This window comes from Macrobrachium nipponense, chromosome 42, assembly GCF_015104395.2.
Source record: "Macrobrachium nipponense isolate FS-2020 chromosome 42, ASM1510439v2, whole genome shotgun sequence".
Lineage (NCBI taxonomy): Eukaryota > Metazoa > Arthropoda > Malacostraca > Decapoda > Palaemonidae > Macrobrachium > Macrobrachium nipponense.
The window spans coordinates 32,651,860-32,664,225 of NC_061103.1; the positions used below are offsets into that span (position 1 = coordinate 32,651,860).

The 12,366-nt window shown below is 43.4% G+C and overlaps 1 protein-coding gene across 1 annotated transcript in view; it reads right to left on the minus strand.

Annotated features, from left to right (window-relative positions):
• Positions 1-12,366, minus strand: part of LOC135213057 (26S proteasome regulatory subunit 8) — a 102,283-nt gene that overhangs the window by 65,820 nt on the left and 24,097 nt on the right. Inside the window, exons 2-5 of the mRNA XM_064246892.1 lie at positions 2,457-2,595; positions 1,856-2,079; positions 322-514; positions 13-102 (exon numbers count right to left, since the gene is read on the minus strand). Of these exons, the coding sequence (XP_064102962.1) occupies positions 13-102; positions 322-514; positions 1,856-2,079; positions 2,457-2,595 (646 nt within the window). The remainder of the gene's footprint in view (positions 1-12; positions 103-321; positions 515-1,855; positions 2,080-2,456; positions 2,596-12,366) is intronic.

The window sequence follows — 12,366 nt, forward strand, 5'->3', positions numbered from 1 at the left end:
ATTAAAGCTTACCAATAAACTTCTGGACAAGTTCAGAACCTGAGACACGAATGAAAGTGCAGTCAGTGTGATGGGCCACAGCTCGGGCTAGCAATGTTTTCCCTGTAAAAGACGAATTTCACTCTTATTTCAACAGGTGAACCACTGCAGATAAGGGAACACTTACTAAAATGCAAAAAATGGAAGTCTTAGTACATTATCAAACTCAATATTTATCTGTAAATTGTAAGGCATTACAATATTTAGCTTTTCATTTTCCAACTGTTTAAATAGGGGCAGTTATGAAACTGAAAAATAATGAAGGTAAAAATCTGAAATTACCTGTTCCAGGTGGACCGTACAGCAAAACACCTTTAGGTTGAGCAATGCCAAGGGCATCAAACAATTCAGGATGTTTAACGGGCAACTCAATGACTTCCTTGATTTCTTTGATTTGCTTGTCCAGGCCACCAACCATCTCATACGTAGAGTCGGGGACCTTTTCTACCATCATTAAACTTACAAGAGGATCCACCTTGGGGAGAAAATAATTTTTAGGAAACCTCCAAAGCAAATTACGAAGTAAATACTAAAGGGAAACATTGGATGTTAATACTATGTACTGAAAACTTTTGTCTCAGACTAGCTAGGAATAACATCCAAATACCAGTGAGCCACAAAAGAAGACCACAGAGCATTTTATACTGAGGAAAACCTGATGTGACATGGTAGTCAAGATAATGATTAACATCTAAATAATCAGTTGAGAACTGAATTAGAGGAAAAGGTTAATATTAAGAATAGTACATTCAAAATTATTTAACAGTAGAAGTAGTCCAGTATTCAATTAATTATTTAAAATTAAAAAATACTAATTGGTAATAATGAATTGACATGTACTCTATAGAAATGCACAGATATATATCTTACAGATACGTATATGTCTTACAAGTAAAACATTAGAACATTAATGTGACTGGTAACAATAGTGAAAATAAAAGGAAAAGGTCTAAAAGAATAATTTCAAAATGTATCCAGCCGAGGTAAACCATTTGCATAAGTTCCAAGTGAATACAGGTCTTGGTGGGATAATCCAAGTCTAGACCCATATGATTAACCACAAGTATTTCCTGAATAAAAAATACTTGAATCCAAGTTGAGCGTGTGAATATTTTTTTCTTTCTCCACATCATGGAAAAAAATATTTGAAGAGAAATTTTGAAAAACTTTCATGAATACCTCTTTAGTTAGTAGTGGGCTACACTGAATGACTTATTTAATAATCTACTTGGTCTTCACTGAATGACTTATTTAATAATCTACTTGGTCTTTTAAAGTTTATAATAAGGGCAGAAATATTTTGCATTTCTTTTAGATTTTTATATAAAATAAAATCAGCAACCAGTTACTAAAGCTGCCAGTATTTGAATACAAATTAATAATAATAATAAAAATAATAGTAAAACTAGAAAAGAAAACAATAATCTTAGTGCTAGGCCTAGACTACCGAAAGCATTATACGTATACACATTGCAAACTTGCATTATTGGCCTTGAAATTCCTGTAATATCAGTTCTAGTTTTTTTTATTATGTTCAAGTATTTACAAAAAGTACGCTGACTCTTCATGGGCCAACAGTACAATACTGTACTATTTTCTCTTCAGTTTTATGCTTTCACCAAACCCAGTGTCCTAAGGCATAAAAATATCACAAATCAGTATGCAGTATAATTAAGTAAATGAAATGTGGTCTATTCTTATATGCAAGGTCTTGAATAAGAACCAAACTAAATGAGACCTTTCCAACACAAGAAACAAAATTTAAATTCAAATTAAAAAAAATGAAAAAAGCTGGGAAAAAGATAAACAGACAAACCTTGTTGGGCAGAATTTTGTGAAGAGTATAGGAATCATTTCGAAGTGCTACTCTTGCATTAGCAGTCACCTGGTTGATGTCAATGTTCTTATCTAAATCAACAACAAATTTGCCTTCTGGGTGTACTTTGACTAAGACCTTCTTCTTGTCCATGGGCTTGACAACTTCCCCAACATATGATCCCTGTTCTTGCAATAACTGGAGCTCTTCACGAAGTAACCTCACTATGAGAGAGGGAGATAAATCAGCAATACAGCAAGAACACTGCTACTTCAGTATCTTATATGTAAACTACATCTTCAAAATATGAATCTTGTCAGGGACAAAAGTATGCATAATTATTAAAAGACTGCAAAATAAATTTACCAGACATATCTAAAGTATGAGTGGTTTGTTTCCAGAAAAGATATCAGAACCGAAACAAACACTAGATACAAATAACTGAATACAAACTGCAAGAAAAATCATCATACTTTAAGACAAATATTTAAAATACAAGTTCTTTATTGAAAATTCTAAACTATATATTTCAACGAATGCAGAGGTAAAATATAGTCCAGTATTCTCCTCTTTGCTCACATAACTTTAGAAAACACTTCACCTTTAGCATTGAGTTCATTTCGCTGTGCCTGCAGTCTTCTAAGATCCTGCATTTTCTCTGAAATAATAACCTGTAAATTTTCTGTCTTGTGTGTATAATAAGGCTTGTAGCCTTCTCCTTTCTTGCTATCCACTTCCATCTGGAAAAAAGAAAACACTTATCTTTAGCTAAAAAGCTTCAGAAAATCATGGGTGAAACGAAGACAATAAAGAATAAAAGCAACTCTAACCATAAGCGATATACCAAGACAAATATTAAAATCTCATATTAATGACCACACAAAAAGCAATATTACAGTAATAATCAAAATTATATTACTTGGTCAACCTTACCAAATTCAATAGGCCATGAACAGCATTTGTTAATCGTAAAGGAGGACTACGTAAAAATGATGTTATTATGATATAACAAAGTTTCATGTATACTTACCTGGCAGTATATTATAGCTATATTCTCTGTTCGCACTGGCAGAATTTTCAAAACTCGCGCAACCGCTAGATCACTGGTAGTTCAGGTGATCGCCACCGGACCGCTCCCAGTGGCGCTGGTGCTCGGAATCATTCCCATTTTCGTCAGATTTTTCTCTCTGAACCCTGTCTCTCCTGAGGGGAGGTGGTGGGAATTTTAATTATATATACCTGCCAGGTAAGTATACATGAAACTTTGTTATATCATAATAACATCTTTTCATGTATGACACTTACCTGGCAGGTATAATATATAGCTGATTGACACATTTGGAGGTGGGTCAAAGACAGCAACATTGTAAGAGTTTTAAAAATTTAAAATTTAAATACTCTTAGATTCCTTACCTGCTAAGGTAGCTGGACTTCAGCATTCCTGCCTCTTAGCCTGCTAATCCTTAGTAGCTTCCAACTAGGACGTGACCTATTAGTTGATGAAGCTGAATACAGGGTCTGAACACTGGACGGACCAATTTGTTGACAAGAAAAACCCTAGCCCTCTCTTACCACGGGCATTCTGCTAGGATAAGTTAGACCACCTGAACCACACACAAACACTAACCTAACACACTACACTTCGACAGACTGAAGAGGAAATTAACCTTAAGGATGCCGAAATTTTCTTCTTGGCATAACATATGAGACTCTTTAATTAATTCCCTAAGGAAAAAGGCAATAGCATTTTTGGTCATTGCTCTTGCTAGGGTTCCTTCACAGAGCACCACAGTGATTCTGAAGTTCCTCTAATCTTACTGGTTTTATCCAAATAATAGCGCAATGCCCTTACTGGACAAAGAACTATCTCTTGTTTCCTGTCTACTAGATCTGAAAGACCATAATTTCAAATGACCTTGGCCATGGATGAGCTGGATTCTCGTTCTTGGCCAAGAACCCCTCCTGAAAAGAGCAACCGCTTTGTCATGTTTCCAACCATATGTTTGCTAATTGCTTGTAGCTCACTCACCCTTTTAGCTGTGGCAATGCCACCAAAAAGATGGTCTTTTTTGTGATATCTCTCAACGAAGCTTGATCCATCGTTTCAAACTTACTAGTTCCTAAAAATTTCAGGACCACATCGAGATTCCAGGACGGAGCTCTGTATTGGGGCTCCTTCCTTGTTGCAAAGGACCTTATGAGGTCTCTCAGATCTAGATTATTTGTAATATCTAGACCTCTATTCTAAATACAGAAGCCAACATACTCCGATACCCTTTAATCGTCTGAGTTGACAATTTTATTTCCTTCTTTAAGTATAAAGGAGTCGGCAATTTGGGTCACAGAGGTACTGGATGAGAAATCTTCCGCTCTTGCACCACTTGCGAAAGATTCCCCACTTCGCCTGGTACAACTTAATAGTGAGGCTCTTCTACTCCGGCCACCGCTCTGGCCGCCTCTCTAGACCCCCTCGCTCTGACAAGTCTTTCGATAGTCTGAACGCAGTCAGACCCAGAGCGAGGGTGTTCTTGTGGTACCTGTTAAGTGAGGCTGTTTGAGTAGATCTACTCTTGCTGGAAGTGTCCTTGGTACATCTATTGTCCATTCCAGTACCTCTGTGAACCAATCTCGGCCGGCCAGTATGGAGCTATGAGATCATTCTTGTCCCTTGACTCTCCCTGAACTTCTTCAAAACCTTCCCTAGTATCTTGAACGGGGAAAGGCGTAGACGTCTAGCCCCGTCCAATCTAGAAGAAAGGCGTCTACTGCGACTGCTTGACGGTCTGGGACTGGAGAGCAATACGTCGTCAATCTCTTCGTCATTGCTGTCGCAAACAAGTCTAGCCACTGGGCGACCCCATAATTTCCACAGACTCTGGCATACTTCTAAATGAAGCGTCCATTCTGTTGATAGAAGTTGACCTTCCCTGCTCAACAGGTCCGCTCTTCACATTCTTCTCCCCTTGAATGAATCTGGTGAGAAGGGTTACGTTTTCCTTCTCTGCCCAAAGAAGGATCTCCTCCGCCAACTTGCAAAGAGAGATTGAATGTGTCCCTCCTTGTTTGCGGATGTACGCCAGAGCTGTGGTATTGTCCGCGTTGACTTGTACCACCTTGTTGCGAATCACCGCGTTGAACTCCTTCAAGGCCAAGAAAATCGCCATCAGTTCCTTCCTGTTTATATGCCAAGCCGTTTCCTCCTTGCTCCAACGACCTGAAACTTCTTGAAGTCCGAGAGTCGCTCCCCAGCCTGCGTCCGATGCGTCTTGAGAACAATACATGGTTCTGGGTTCTTTTGCTGGAGAGACGCTCCCTTTGCTAACTTCCCCGGAGTTAGCCACCACTTTAACTCCTCTTTGATCTTGCGAGGAATTCGAAACAGGAAGGAATCTGGTTTGCGATTTTCTTGGCCAGACTTGGTTCAAAAAATATTTGTAGGGGTCTCATGTGAAGTCTTCCTAGAGAAAACGAACCGTTCCAGGGACGAGAGTGTCCCCCAACAGTAAGCTCATCCACTCTCGTGCTGAACATTGTTCTTTCTCTAGAAAGGCTTGCACTTTCCGATGCACAGATCTTGTCTGTTGGGAGACGGAAAAGCCCGCCCGAAAAGTCACTGAGGAGATCAGAATCCCCAAATAAACTAGCTCCTGACTGGGGTTCATATTCGACTTTTCTAAGTTCACCATCAACCCTAATCTTTCGTTAATGTTAACGTCATATCTAAGTCCTCCAGACATTGCTTTCTTGATTGGGCTCTTATGAGCCAATCGTCCAGGTATAGAGACACTCTATTCCTAGAATGTGTAGCCACTTGGCCACGCTCGCCATCACTCTTGTAAAAATTTGTGGGGCTGTGCACAGTCCACACAGAGGGCTTTGAACTGAAAAACCCTGTTCTGGATCACAAATCTCAGGTACTTCCTGGATCTTGCATGAATTGGGATATGAAAATATGCGTCTTGAAGTCCAGGGTGACCATCCAGTCCCCTGGACGTACCGCTGCCAGTACTGAATCGGTGTCTCCCCATCGTTAAATTTTGTTTCTCCACAAATAAATTGAGTTGACTTACGCCAGTACTGGTCTCCATCCCCCGAGGATTTTGATACTAAAACAGCCGGTTGTAAAATCCCGGAGATAAGTGATCCGAACAGGTTCTATTGCTCCTTTCTTGAGCATAGAAAGAACTTGTTCTTGTAGTGCTTCTTGTTTCACTGGATCGCTGTAGTGAGCTCCCAGCTCTCTTGGCGATGTCGTAAGAGGTGGTCTCTTTAGAAAAGGGATCTTGTAACCTTCTTTTGCCACCTTGACTACCCAAGGATCTGCTCCCTTTTCTTGCCAAATCTCCCAAAACTTCTGGAGTCTGGCCCCTACTGATGTCTGAAGGACTTGCTGTTCATTGTTGTTAGTACTGGGTTTCGAACCCCTCTTGGACGGAGCTCTTCTTGCTCTGAAGCCGGACGAGAAAAGGACTTGCCCCCCCGAAAGGGCTGACTACTTGCCTTTGATTCCTTAGGGGTCTTCTTAACTACCTTGCTGGGTAAAAATTCCTTACCGAGGAAGTTAACAGATCCTGCGTTCGCCTTCGTGAGTTAGGGAAAGCGACAAATATCCCTTTGATAATATCCGCAGGAAACAAGTTGCTCAAGAATTGGGGAAAAAAAGCAATTCGGATTTCTGGGCGTTAGAAACGCCCTTAGTCAGCAAAAGAGCATAGGAGTGACCTTTTCTTTAACACTCCTGCGGTGAAAGAGATGCTAATTCATTCGCTCCATCCCTTAAGGCTTTGTCCATGCAGGACATAAAACTGCTTGGGAGTTGAGAATCCGTTGCTTCATTATCTTCCACTGTTCGTCCCAGAGCTCCCAAGGACCAATCCAAAAATTAAAAACCTCGAAGGTCCGGAAAATCCCTTTCAAGAGATGATCTAATTCTGATGGAGACCACCACACTTTGGCCGAATTCAAGGCATGTCTGCTGGGAACTGTCAACAATGTTGGAAAATCCCCCTGGGAGGAGGCAGGCACTCCCAGGCCGAGATTTTCCCCTGTCGCATACCAAATTCCGGACTTCGATGCCAATTTGGCAGGAGGGAAAGAGAACACAGTCTTGCCCGCTTCCCTCTTTTCCTTCAACCACGTATCAATTCTTTGAAGCGCCTTCTTAGCCGTAATCGAAAATTTCATCTTCAACGATGACTTCTTCGGAGTTTTGTTCTTGGAGAATTGACAAAGGGGAGATGTTGGAGCTGCAGCTGAAATCCCCTCCAAAAGTGAAAGAAGCAATTCGTCAATTTAATTCTTATAATCGAAGAAGGTGCTTCACCTTCTTTTCCTCCTCAGATTCTAAGTCATCTATTTCCTCTTCTGCCGAAGACACATCCTGTAAACCCAGGTCTTGCTGCAGAAAATCTTCTCCAACCTCGCGGAAGAAACGGCTCCTGCCGCCTGCGTCCTGCGTCCTTCTGAACTCCGAGGTTGCGTCCTGCGTCCTGTTCCGGAAGCTTGCGTCCTGCGTCCTGCTCCGGAAACTTGCGTCCTGCTTCCTGTTCTCGTAACTTGCGTCCTGCGTCCTGCTCCCGTAACTTGCGTCCTGCCGAGACTCCGAAGTCTGTCGAGAAGTAGGCCAACCATCATGCGTCCTCTTAGACGACTTGACTGGGAGAGATGCGTCCTTACGCCTCGTAGGAGGAAGTTCCGATGTTCCCCATGATTTAACCAAATCAGCTAACCTTCCTTGCATCTCTTCAAGGAAGTTCCTAGTCTCTGCTTCCTGGCGGGAAGTCTGAGCAAGCGGAAGAACGACGACGAGACGTATCATCAACACAGACCTCGATCTTGAGTCCTACGATAAGGAGAAGATATCGGAGAGACTGCTCCGTATTCAGACGGAGAGCTCCTATCCCTAGAACCGTCGTACTCATGAGGTCTTGGCGTCTTGTCTTGACTTAACGGCTCTCCTCCTTTTAATTGGAACCACCTCTTCCTCATCACTGGAAGAGAAAATCTCGGGACTACTCCACCGTTCTTGCGGGTAACGTTCATCTTGAGAAGACGTAGGTCTATGCGTCCTCTTCAGAGGACGCGAAGCTTCCGCATAACGTCTATACCTGCCTGACGCAGCACTATCTGTCGAGGAAAAACACTTCCCAGTGTCGCCTTTTCTTTTATATGGCGCACTGCTGCAGCCTGGACGCAACAGGACTGCCTGAAGGGACGACTGATCGTAAGGGAACCCCTCTCGCCTCCCTTCGACTGTCGACATGCCTTCTCCTTGGGTCTGGGAGCTTGGCAGAGGCCTAGGTCTAGGAGCACGAGTGAGACGATCAGCCCGCCCCCCCCTCCACCTACTACTGACACTTTCAAACGTACCCACTTTGTCTGTAAGACGCTGAATCTGATCGCTCCCATGGACGCAAGGGCGGCAACACTTTCACAATATTAGTAGCCTCAGACAGCAGCGGGCGCAGGAGATACGATGAGGAGAAGGATTAACAACTTCTACTTGGGAAGAAGGGGAACATAACAGAAGTATTTTTTTTCAAGCCTTACTATAATAACCTGACCTCTCACTCGAGACACCGATCTTCTTACTCTATCCTTTCAGTCTCTCAGATATTTTCTGAAAGTCTTCCCTTCTTTCTCATTTAACTTTCACACTCATTACATCTATTATCCCAAGTACACAAACCTCTCTACCTTCTTACATACTTGTGTGAGGGTCTACCTGAAGCTTTCGGCATCTCACCTTACACCCTTCTTCATCCACACTCCGAAATACCTATACCAGAATCAGACATTTATAATAACTTCCAATTGGGGGGGGGGGGGGGAGGGATTGCCAATCCAAATTCCAATACAATACCCAATAAAGCTATCCATACAGCGAAGTCAGCTAACAGTTCGAATTCTAGCAGGGAAACCACAACGATGTTGCCGTTCAGTGGCAGAAAAAAATCTGACAAAAAAAGGAATGATTCCCGAGCAACCAGCGCCACGGAGCGGGGTTGCGATCACCTGAACTACCAGTGATCTAGTCGGTTGCGCGAGTTTTGAAATTCTGCCAGTTCGAACAGAGTATAAGCTATATTATACCTGCCAGGTAAGTGTCATACATGAAACTGACGACTTTGTAAAGGTTAAAAGTTAATGACCAAATGGAGAAACATAAGGATCTAATGATTTTCAATTGGTTTTAAAGTATTGCAAATTCTTTACAACCTGTGAATGCCAGGTCCCTACTAGGCTGGAGGGGAGGTGGGTTCTTCCGACTCCCCACCTACCCAGATCTAACCTAGATTAAAATAATGGGGGTTGCAACCTAACCTTACCTTACCTTAGATCCTGGATCCTTACCACGACCCACCACCTAACTCAAGCTAACCCGGGGTGATGTAAATTACAACTAATAGAGCTGCAACCTGACCTAGATGCCAGGTCCTAACCTGGACCCTCCACCTGACTCAAGCTAACCTAGGGTGATGTTAATTCAAACTGACAAGAGCTGCAACATAACCTGAGATGCAAGATTCTTATCTGGCCTTCAGTGAGGGAGGTACTTTGCCCCTACTGGATCCCCGTAACCTACATCATTTCCTTTCTTACCTATTATATTTGAAAACACTCCTGTCTTTCACTCCTCTCTATTTTCCTCCACCTCAACAACCTTAGTTCCACAGTGGTACCACATAATTGTAAGATATGAGTTCTGGTATCTTTACAACACTAATTTTTATAGGACTGATGGTTCTGACACATTGAAAAAAAAAAAAAAACAAAAAATGTTATTGTTTATAATACAATTAGTTTTGTTTCATACTTACCTGGCAGATATAATATAGCTTGTATTTTTCTGACGTCCCGACAGACTTTCAAAATTCGCGGCACACGTAGTGGTGCGGTCAGGGTGGTAGTACCCATTCCCGCCGCTGGGCTGCGTGATATCAGAAACCATTCCATTTTCTATTCATATTTTATTCCATGGCCCTATGAGGTCTCCTGATGGGAGGAGGGTGGGCAACTCTAATATATATATCTGCAGGTAAGTATGAACAAACTTTAATTGTATTATAACAATAACATTTTGTTCATGAAAACTTACCTGACAGATATCATAATATAGCTAATCACACCTTCGGATGGTGGTGGTAGAGACAGACTAGGTTTTTTTAGGAAATTTAAAATAAAATAAAGATTAGCTTATGGTTCCTTACCTTGATAGCAAAGTAGACTATGTGATTTCTGTCACCAAAGCCGCTTATGCTTTATCAGAAGTTGCCCAGCCAGGTGTTGACCTGTAGTGCTGGCTCTCGGGATGCTCTGTCACGGGGGCGTGCACAAAATGTGAGCAAGATCATCTAGCCAACAGATCTTACACACGCAACGACCACCACCTGACCCACTAACGCAAAAAACCCCTGATATTAACACTATTGACTGGGAGATTTCACAGAAGATCTCACCATCAACCACAAAACACAATAAACTACCTAACTAAGCTAGGGCTAGGGAGAGTAGCTACCTTCAGCCCCGCAAAACTGTGGTCTGCCGACATGTAATGTCCCAAAGAACTAACAGTTCTCGTAATCGTCCTCACATCCCGGAGGTAATGTGAGGCGAAACGAATTTGCTCCTCAGAACGTGCGATCAAGAATATCCTGATAGACCATGTTCCTTTGGAAGGCAAGAGAGGTAGCTACGGCTCTGACTCGTGAGCTTTCACTTTAAAGAGGCTCATTCAGTCTTCTGGCGATGAATGAGCCTCTTTAATGACGTCCCTCAAGAAGAAAGCAACCGCATTCTTTCGACAACGGTAAATCGGTCTCTTCACCCCGAGCACCAGAGATTACCTGAGGGACCTCTTTCTCCTAGTCCTATTCAGCATAGAGCTTTGAGGAGCCGACCGGGCACAGGGCTTCTCTCTGGGTTCTTGACCCACGAGACTCGATATTTCCTTTGATATCGAAGCTCTTTGGCAAGGATTAGACGGGTTTTCGATCTTAGCCAAGAAAGACGGGTTTCAACGAGCAGACAGCGCTGTCTCCCTTGAAACCCACTATGCCTACTGAACGCTTGGATTTCAACTAAAAACTCTCTTCGCCGTCGCCAGAGAAGTTGGAAAAGCGTTTTCCTCGTTAAGTCCCTTAGAGAAGCTTCATGGAGAGGCTCAAAGGGACTAAGGTCATCCAGATGTTTCATACATACATCTAAATTCCATGAGGGCGGTCTTGCTTTTGGAATTTTGGTATTTTTCAAACACGACCTTAAGAGATCGTGCAGATCCTTATTGTCGGAAGGTCCATTCCTCTGTGGCGAAAAACGGCAGACAACATACGCCTATAACCCTTGATTGTAGGAACTGCCAATTTTTGCACATTTCTTGATGGAGAAGGAAATCTGCTATCTGATTTCACAGAGGTCGTGGAAGAGGAAATTCCTTCCTCTTGCACCATGCCCTGAAGGAAGACCACTTAGACTGTTAGACAGCTCTTAAGAGGCTATTCGAGCATTGCGATTGCTCTCGGCAGCTGCCTTTGAAAGCCTCTCGCTCTGTCCAGCTTTTCGATAGTCTGAACGCAGTCAGGGCCAGAGCGGAGAGGTTTTGGTGAAACCTTTTGAAGTGACTGTCTGAGTAAGACTCTCCTCCAGGCACGTTCTTGGGACAGTCCACAGGAACGTCATGACCTCTGGTGAACCACTTCTCTTGCTGGCCACATTGGAGCAACATAGTCCAACCTTGTCCCTTCTGACGCTGCGACTTTCTCATTACGTCCCCCATGATCTTGAATGGGGGAAAGGCTAAAGATCCAGGTCTGTTCCAGTTCCAGAGCAACGCGTCCACTGCAATTGCCCCCGGGTCCATAACCGGGAGCAAATACAGAAGAAGTCTCTTTCGTCCTCGAATGTAGCGAAACAGTCTACTAGAGTACGTCTCCCCGCGCCCTCAAAACGACCCGGCCCCCCAACCCTCCCCCCCCCCACCACCCCCACCCCAATCCCCCCCCCCCAAAACCAAACCCCCCCCCCAAAAACAAAAACAACAACCCACAATTTCCTAACTTTGAAAGACTTCCTGGTGCAGCAAGGTCCATTCTGTTGGCAGAAGCTGATTTCGGCGGCTGAGAAGGTCCGCCCTGACATTCTGACCTCCTGCCACGATCTTGCAGGATCTTGATGTGCCTGCTTCTGCCCTAGTAGAACTTCCTTCGCCAGGAGAACAAAGGGATCTGGAGCTAGTCCCTTCCCTGATCTTTAGATACGCAAGGGCTTGTGGTACTGTCGCGAGTTGACTTGGAACAACCTTGGCTGACAGTTTCGCTTCGAAGAACTGCAGCGACAGAATATCGCTGCCAGTTCCTTTACATTGATGTGCCAGGCTACTGTTCCCCCTCTCCAGGAGCCTGCCACCTTCTCCCCCCCTAGTGGTTGCTCCCCACCGGCAGTGGGAAGCGTCTGAGAACAACACTAGTCGGGGCTCAGAAGATTTTAAGGAGAGGCCCTCTCGTAACTCTGAG